Source organism: Tiliqua scincoides, chromosome 2 (assembly GCF_035046505.1).
Source record: "Tiliqua scincoides isolate rTilSci1 chromosome 2, rTilSci1.hap2, whole genome shotgun sequence".
Lineage (NCBI taxonomy): Eukaryota > Metazoa > Chordata > Lepidosauria > Squamata > Scincidae > Tiliqua > Tiliqua scincoides.
Window position 1 is genome coordinate 166,291,605 of NC_089822.1, and position 9,285 is coordinate 166,300,889.

The 9,285-nt window shown below is 44.3% G+C and overlaps 1 protein-coding gene across 5 annotated transcripts in view; it reads right to left on the reverse strand.

Moving 5' to 3' along the window:
* The window catches only part of FOXK2 (forkhead box K2), a 77,146-nt gene extending 69,222 nt beyond the window's left edge, over positions 1–7,924 (reverse strand). For all 5 annotated transcript variants that reach the window (XM_066613449.1, XM_066613448.1, XM_066613446.1 and 2 more), the window contains exon 1: positions 7,514–7,924. In XM_066613449.1, the coding sequence (XP_066469546.1) occupies positions 7,514–7,911 (398 nt within the window). In that variant the 5' untranslated portion in view covers positions 7,912–7,924. The remainder of the gene's footprint in view (positions 1–7,513) is intronic.
* Between the last annotated feature and the right edge of the window lie 1,361 nt (positions 7,925–9,285).

Sequence of the window (9,285 nt, forward strand, 5' to 3'; positions counted from 1 at the left end):
GACTGGTTAGGTTGAACTGGTAACATTGTTGAGACTGCCATGGTCTGTGAAGAATCAGACAGTGAGCCAAATAAGTCAGAGGCATTGTATAACAGTGCCTCACCTCATGAGAAGACCAGCATGTCAGCACAGCCAAGTTAGAGGTACCACACACACAGCCTGGGGATTACCGATGATGGCAACAGTAATCACATGACCCACATGTTCACTGTTGAAAACTAGAGTAGTAGAAAGTCTAGCAGGAGCTAAAACCATTTATACCCCACCTTTCTTCCATTATGAAATTCCCTTCAATTTAGAGAAGTACAGTCGTTCAGGTCATTGATTCATCCAGCCCTCACATGAAGCATGGTGTCACTGCACAACACTTCTGAACTACTTGGCTCATCACACTGGTTTGTATGCTGAAGGTCCCAGATTCCATTCCTGTCGTCTCTTTGGAGAACTGCTACCAGCCAGTGTTGACAATATTGAGCTACCTGGATCAATTATCTGACTCTGTAAAGGCAGCTTCATATGTTCTTTAAGGCATTGTACACAAGCTCGGGACATCTCCCATCCAGGCACTGATCAGATTCAGAATTCCTTATCTTCAGCAAGATTGCTGCATCATGTTTCTCAGACCAGACCCTTTTGTCCACACAATGTGCCACAGCACTGCGGGCAAAGCTACAGCTGGGGCTGCTATGATGCAACCTCTTCTCTATATTTCTTTAACCACAAGTACAGGCATCCACTAAAATATAAGCACATACTCTACTTGCAACAGTACTACAACACTTCTTACTGTTGCTTTTGTTAATCCATTTATATCATGACACTGATTCTACATTAGTACCCTCATTTATTATCAATAAGTGCAACAGGTCACATTTTCAGAAAGCTGTTTCAAACCTGGCACTGGCATATTTACCCACAAGCACTGGTGTCATTTTACCTCCAAGAATATTGAATATCAATGCTGCTTTGGATGCCCATTTGGGAGAAAAGCAAGATATAAACTGAAGGCATAAATAAGCATTGTGGGTTTTAGTAACACAAGCACTTGTTCTGTGCCCTTCCCCCTTTCTTAAACTACAAAAAGACATATGAAGATTGTAACTTATAACAGAAAATTAAATTAGAAGTGAACGGCTGACATGCTCAAGATATAGAAAAATGGAAGTTTTCATTTTGAAAAGTCTTTTGAATTTGGAAGGGTGGCAGAATCTATCTTTGGAATCTCATTTAAAGCCCTCATCACCAAAAACAAAATCTATGCAAAACAAACAGTAAGAGGGATTGTAAATCTAAGTTTGTTCAGTAGCTAAGGTGATTTATCATTTATCCTCAAGGCAGACTTGTCTGAAAGAAAAAGAAACTGAAAGAAAGAAGGCACCAACACAGAAAATGAAGAGGAGGAGACCACAAAGGTGCACAGGAATCATTTTCTAAGGACCCAATAAGTTTCAAGTCAAGAAATTATCTCCCAGGGCAAACACAACTAGTTTTTATTTCTCCCAAAATATTGTTGAAATAATCTTGTACACTAGCTGACAGTAATGCAGCTAGTTTAAGTAATGCCTCTGAAACAAAAACTGGTTTAGTTGCCCTCAAGGAGAGTTTCTCAACTTGAAACTCATAGGGTCCTAATAAAATTATTCCTTTATACACTTTCAGGTCTCTTTACAGGCTGTAGATGAAAGCCACATATGCATTTGTATAGAAGTTATAGTTATTGCTCCAGAAAAAGCAATTTGAGGAATATAGGCGGTGGATATTAATAACCAAACATCTCCCATTAAATGTAGTAAATTTCAAGAAGTGATAGCTTCATTTTTAGGTGATGCATAACAATAGTTATTTCCTATGCTGTTTTGTCTCTTTAGAAACTTCTCATGGTTACAGCAGCTAAGGAAAATCTTCACTGTTCTGCACCTAATTCATAATGAATAAGATACCCACTGTTTTAAACAGTGCTCCCATAAAGGTTTGGTGTTGGATCTCTTGACTTCTGTAGATGGCTCAGAACAGTCAGTAGTTTCTCTTCTCAGCATAGGAAAGGTTTCTATCTTCCTGTATTAGAAGCTGTTTGTTCAACTGCTCTTTTGGAATCCAATTTATATCCTGAGGGCCAAACTACACATTACTTGTATAATCTCCAACTGTTTTACAAATATAAATACCGAAGGACAGTTGAGGGAATTAATACAGAGACAATTTGTACAGAGCAGGGCAGGTATATGCATATGGAGATGCTGAACCTCATGCTATTTCTCCAACAAATCACAGATCTTCCATGTAATGTGTAGTTTCCCCAAAGAAAGGTGGGAAACTGAATTCTTCTGTCCCTTCTCAAATAAAACATTCCCAGTTCAACATCAAAGTAGGCAGTACCAACTTTTTGGGCAAGTATATCCTCAACAAATTTTTCTCTTTTTTTACAAAAAGGCGTTATAGACACTCTACTGGTCCCTGAATTGGAAAGCATCAGAGTATGCAAGTCATACTATCTATATTGTGTTGAACTAAAAAAAATTTCACCTGAAGTGGAACAGACTTAAACACTATAGCAGTCCAGTAATAAAAAGTAGTTTTACTTGTTTTCACCAGGGTCAGTGCCCAGTTACTCTTCTCATACACCAATTATAAACAAGCCTAATGAACTCTGGAGATATTTACACAATAGTGAACAGACAAATTAGTAAATGCTAAATTAGAACTTCAGCAAAAACACCCCACGCTAATGAAGCAAGTAGAATTTTGAATATGGTGCACCCTGGGCCAGACATTATTAAATATACAGTATTATGTCTGAAGACTTCTCTACAGCAAGAATTTTTTAAAATAGATGCCTGATATCGCTTAAATGAAATCCAAAGGACATTCTACGTATATTTGCAAATATTTAAACTGACAGCTTTTCCTGAAAGAAAAGATAACACACATCACTAAGATTTTCAGAAAAATGTCACCAAAAACAAGAAGAAATGACTAAGTCAATGTCTTTGTAAAGTTCTCACCAGAGAGATAGAATGTGCTCCATCATGCTTTAAATACATCTCCATACCAGAGCCATTGTATCTTCACAACTGCGGACCATCTCCACACATGATTTTGGAGACTACAACCTCAATCCTCTATTTCTACTTAAACGCTAGTTTAGACATTCACTAAACATTAATTCTGCAGAAGCTAAGAGACTGTTGATGCTTCCATTACCAATGGTTAAAGTAGCAACGACCAACCTTTTTGGTAAGTACTGCATATCAAGTCAATCCACAGTGACATTCTAGTGCACATTATTGTGTACATATATAGCGAACTTTTGTCTTTTAGCCTACTAGACAGGTGCTGAAAGGGGGGGCAGGAACAAGTGCCCCTCTGAATTCATGCCATAACTCCAGACTTCTTGCTTCTCTCCAGATGTGCTACAAATCACTGCTACTTATGCCACAAATTGACTACCCACACCACAGAACATACACATTCGAAGAGAGTAAGTGCTCATTTTTAATTAATAAGAGGCAGATAAAGTATAACCTCCTTAACGACAAGCCCTCCTCCACAGGCAGAGGAGATTTTGTACTGAACAGCCCATGCTCACTTGTTACATTCCCCAATATTTACATAAATGTAAACCTTCAAAGATGGCCTCTAAGCATTGAAAGAAGGCTAGTAGTATAATATAGCATCAGAATGAAGAAAAGTTTCTCAGATGTATTATTTCAAGTCTTATGATTTGTAAGCATTTTTCATTGATCTTGATACGGATGGACTCCGTATCAAGCTTGAAGCTTGATACGGATGGACTCAAAATATTTTTTTAAGTTTTTTTAAAAAAATTTTAAAGTTTTTTTTAAAGTTTTTTTATTGTTAACTTTTTTTAAGTTAACAATACAGTACTGGGCTTCTTAGCCATCCCATAAGACTAAAAAACCTCACCCGATAATTAGGCATTTGTCAGGCTTCCCAACAAGCCACAAACCATTTTCTTATAAAGAAATATCACACAAGTCGCAGCCAGAGTTCATATGTGAAGCAACTGCAGTAACAGTTTTTTAAAGTTATTTACCTTTTTTCTACATTACTCAATAAGACCTAGATTCAGGGCCTTTGAGAGGAATTTTATCAAGGGGTATAAAGTTTTTTTGGGGGGGCCCTTCCCAAAAGAGGAGGGGGCAATGGGGGCAACAAGAGGAAGGACAAAATAGGGCAGGGGGAGGGTGCTGACAGCCAGAATAGTCTTTGGAGCCCTGATCTACCAGGCTTCTTGATGCAGAGCCCAGGTCAACCTGACCATGCAGCACTGGCAACTAGATAAATATGGAAAACATAACACACTCCTAAGTCTTTCTAAAATCTTTGAAATATAGAAAATCAATTGCAGAAAATTACCATCATCGTATTTATGCTCACACTAAAATGGGCCGAGCAGCAGCTGTAGCCGCTCAGCTGCGTCCCTGAGCTCTTATAAACTTCTTCATGGTTATTGGATCCACAAGCCAAAGAGCTACTGTAGCAGACCAGTTTTCAGATTTGACAGTGTTCAGGAGAGTCATGGATGCATTTCTGGGCCCAGTGTGTACGGCTTGCTGCAGCAGTTCCCACTGCATGCCTATGGTTGTGCCTCCAGCATCATGTGCAGACAGTGAATTTGGGTGAGATAGGAAAATGTCAGATCCCAGAAACCCTCTGGCCCCCCTCCTTTGATTCCTGGGCCCCCTTTCTGACCCTGGGCCCGGGTACAAATTACCCCCTTTAACCCCCTCTCCTAGGCCCTGCCTAGATTAATACAAATTTAAAAAGTACTAACCACAGTAACTGTAACAACTTTATAGCACAGGTTCTTAACCTGGGGTTAATGGATGAGGTTCAGAGCATCGGGGAACTGGTCACCAAAACACACTGATGTACCTTAACAATTTTAGTGCCTTCTCATTGTGGCATGAGATGAAAAAATTGAAAATTGCAGATCTACAGAGAGACTTCTGTCTACATAACTGCAAAACATTACTTTGCATTACACAGGAGTTTCAAAATAGACTGAAGGTCTGAAGTAACTACTGTACCATAAAAACCAGTAGGACTTCTCAAATAAACATGGTGAGAAATCATATTGTAAGATTGCTTTTGGAAACCCTTGGAAGATTGAGCTATTCAGAAGCTATTTCCATGGTTTTAAAACTACTAGATTTACCCAACACACTGATTATGGGTTTCTTCCCCCCCCCTAAAATTGTTAGAGAAATAAAGCAGTATACAATATGTAAGACCAATTCACATAAATTTATTTCTATTTCATATTACTTTGGATGTAAACTTTATTTCTAAGCAACTGATTTAAATATTTCTCTTCAGATTTCCTTTCACTGTCATAAGAATTTGACTCTACAAACAGAAGTACTCAACTTTATAACTGAAAGTGATCGTTATTAAACAGTCAAAAGCAGCAAGATTTTACACAACAGCTTTCAGGCTCAAAGTATTACAAGAAATTGAAGTATTACAGGTGATATCTTCCCTCCAGATTAAAATTATTACTGTGCTCAAATGAAAGCTGGGTAAACTGCTTACAGTTAAACAGGACCCTTTCCCCTCCCCCCAGTCTATGTAAACACCACTGACGAAACTGGCAAAGCTCCTGGCTGACTTCAGGAGGGTGGAATTTCACCCCAGTTTCCTAGGTAAGCAGATCTCAAGCTTACCTAAGCACTCCTTCTGAAATTAAACAAACATGATCAAGATCCCTCCTTATTTACAGTATTCTTGGGAGAATACTCAGCATTTATAAAATTGATTTTGCTAGTCATCTTCAACTCAACAAGAACACAAATAAACTTAAGAAAATGTCTTTTAAAAAAAGAACAGCAGCAAATACTGTGGTAGATTCCACACAGGCTGAGGTATTCACAATCAACTTCTGTAGGTACATACCAGCTTAACAGTGGCAGATTTGGGTTGTAATTCTAAGCCCATTTACTTGCAGGATCCATTAAAATCAGCTCGACTTGCTTCCAAGTAATCATGTTTGGGATCATTTGACTAGTTAAGCATCCAAACAAGAAAGCATAAATTCCAAAGGAAAGAATTACACATGCCACCTTATAAGCAGCCATAACAGTTACAAGCCTCTTTTTGCAATAGTTTGAAAGCAAATTTTTCAAGCCAAATTTTTCAGATCTGCACACTTTAAACTAAGTTCCTTTGGTACAGCAATCTTACACTGTTATTTACGTTGATGGAATAATAATGCTGTAATTGGTCTGTTTCAACCAAATCTAGTTCTCTTGTATTCCCAGAAGGCTAGTTTGTTTGGTGTAAAACTTTCTCATTCATAAGGCAGCAAAATTAAGTGATATCTTTCCTTGGAATTACCATAATGGGACAGACAAAAGTTGGGAGGAAAGTCAATTAGACTCCTGGAAGAACTTTCCTGAAAAATGACGATTATGAAAAATCATTGTGCACAGTACATAAAAAATATACTTTCAAATCTTAAATGAAGGGTTCTATTTCCCAAATAACCTTGATTTTGACATTTTATGCATTACAATATAAGAAAAACAGGAACCCGTTTTTTAAAAAAATGGAATTTGTGCTTCCCTGCTATATTTTCAGGTTCAAAAAAGGTCAGCAAGACAAGGCAGAAAATTGCTTTTCTTTAACTGTGTCGCTGCCAAAAGGATGAATGGAAGTAACACAGTAGCTAGAGGTCAAACAAGTCATTCCACCAGCCTGACAATACAGCACTGTAAACAGACAACACTCCACAAGCACAACAGGCATGAAAGTGCCCGGAGTGTGCCGGCTTCAGACAAACCTCCCAAAAAATTCCAGCTGTACGGCGCTGGGGGAATCGCATTCAGTTTATCATTCAAATCCAGAACGGCTGGAGTTTAGGACTGACGGCAGGCGAGAGATCTTCAGCGACAGCACGCTGTGCAAGCAGCACACCGGGAGGCACTCCACGCTTCGGAAACCAGAAGCACACTGACATCGCAGCCACGAGGCGCTCCAGCCCCCGTTCAGAGCGGAGGGCCACAGCGCCTCGCTTCTCCCTGGAGCACACACGCTTCCTGCAGCGCCAGGGAATCAGAATTCGATGCACGAGGCGTGCCGGGCGCGTGCAGCCTGCGAGGGAAGGGCCCTCGCCCGCTCCCCGAGTGACAAGGGCGACCGTGCCCTGGATGTGCGGGCCAGCAGCGAAGCCGCAGGAGCGCCTTCCAGACAGACGCTGCTTGGGGTGCAACGCCTGCTCGGGCTCCAAGGCAGCGGGGGGGGGGTGCCTAGGCCGGCCAGGCCGAGGAGCCGCGCTCGGGAGCTCCCACTGGCTGCAGGCAGACACCCTTCAAGGCTCCTTGCCTGGCTACGGCGTCCTCCTCCTCCCGCCGCCTCGGAGACCCTGGGGAGGCCCGCGCCTCCTCTCACGAGCCCGGGTGACAGGCACGTCGGGAGCGACCCCCGGAAGGCCGGTGGCGGAGCGCGTGCCTCCGCGCCCCTCCCTCCCTCCCTCCGCCCGCCCGACACTCACACTCGGGGCAGCTGCAGCGGCGGCGCCCCCCGGCGCTGGAACACGCCGTCCACGAAGACGCCGTTCTTGCCCAGGCAGCGCAAGTAGAAGTCGCCGCCGCCGCCGGACGAGGTAGCGGCGGCGGGGTCTGCGGCCGGCTGGAGCCCGGTGCCGTCGCCGGGGACGGCCGAGGCGGGGCCGGTGCTGCCGCTGTTGGCGGCGGCCGGGGCCTGGGCGGGCGGGGCGGTGAAGATCTCCAGGTGCCGCCGGGAGATGAAGCTGGAGTGGCCCATGCTCACGTCCACCGAGCCCTGCGAGGAGTTCCGGCCGATGGTCACCGAGCGCTTCTTCATGAGGTATTCAAACTCGCGGCCCTCCAGCCGGGCCACGGCCGCCGCCGCTGCCGTCCCCGCCGCCATCTTGGCCGAGACAGCGCGCGGGACCGAGAGGCCCCCCCCCCGCCCGCACACGCGCGCGCCCCACACCGCCCACCGGCCCGGCCCCAGACACCGACAGACACAGCGCCCGAGCGCCGCCGCGCAACCCACCCTCGCGCGGCCCCTCCCGTCGGCTCGACGGATGGGCGAGCCCGCCAATGGCCGCGCTGCACGCCCATGGAGCTATGCCGCTTCCCCCAATCACGCGCTTCGCCGGGGCAAGCGCAGGGCAGCAAGGTAGACTGTGCCGCACAAGAGGCAGGCAGGCAGCCTGGCGGCAGGAAAACCCGGAGTGGACTCCGAGGGAGAGGTGGGGGGAGTCTGTTCCTGACAGCACATCCACCCAGCACTCTGGGAACTGGCCTCCAAAGTCGAAAACACCTCCCAGGAGTGCAGGGCAACGTGCTGCCTGCTGCCAAACGCATACATACAAGTGACTGGGAGCCCAATCTAGGCTTGTCTACTCGGAAGTAAGTCCCATTGTAGTCTTACTACAATGGGGCTTACTCACAGGAAAGTGTGGATAGGATTGTAGCCTGAGAGCCCCCTCCTGGGCATGTCTACTCAGAAAGTCCCATTAGAGTCAATGAGGCCTCCTCCCAGGAAAGTGAGGATAGGTTTGCAGCTTGGGGAAAATCCACTCACCATGCCCACTGCATACATGATAAAAAGGACAGGGCATAATTCTCCCTATTTCATTAGAGGCAGTTTCCTATCAGTATCTAGTAATAGGGCAGTTGCAGCACTGCTTAGTAATCAACTATATAGGCATGTATCACACACCAGAGTAAAGTGCACTGTTGTGATCCCTCTGAATTAACCTAATTAACTAATTAACCTAATTAACTAATTAAGTGTCAAAGACACTAATTAAGTGTCAAAGACAACAGCATGAGGTGAGCGTGAAGTAGTAGCGTCCTGTGCAGTTAGGACTGGAGACAAGCCCCGACACAAGCTCTGGTCAGGATTAGCAGTCTCTGTGCCTACACTGGTGGGCTCCAGAAACCACACTAACACCTGGCTAATAATAACAGAGGGTTTGCAGTCTTACCAGGAAGCTTACAGTCTTCTGTGAGTGGCACACAAGAACAGGATCCAAACAGGTGTGATAAACCAAGTCTTCAACCTGGCCTTTTGGCTGCCAATTCAGCCATAGGTTTCACAGGTGTAGTAGTATACCAAGCCCGTTTGCTAGGGCTTCCCCAGTTTAGGTTGTGCAACTGCAGATCCAGAATACCTTATGCAGAGTACCGCACACCTTTATTCCTTCTCTTCTCAAGGATCCTCACTGGGCTTTCACCAGCCTTCCACAGACATGCTATTTATTTATTTATTAAAAATATCTCAACTTTCCAG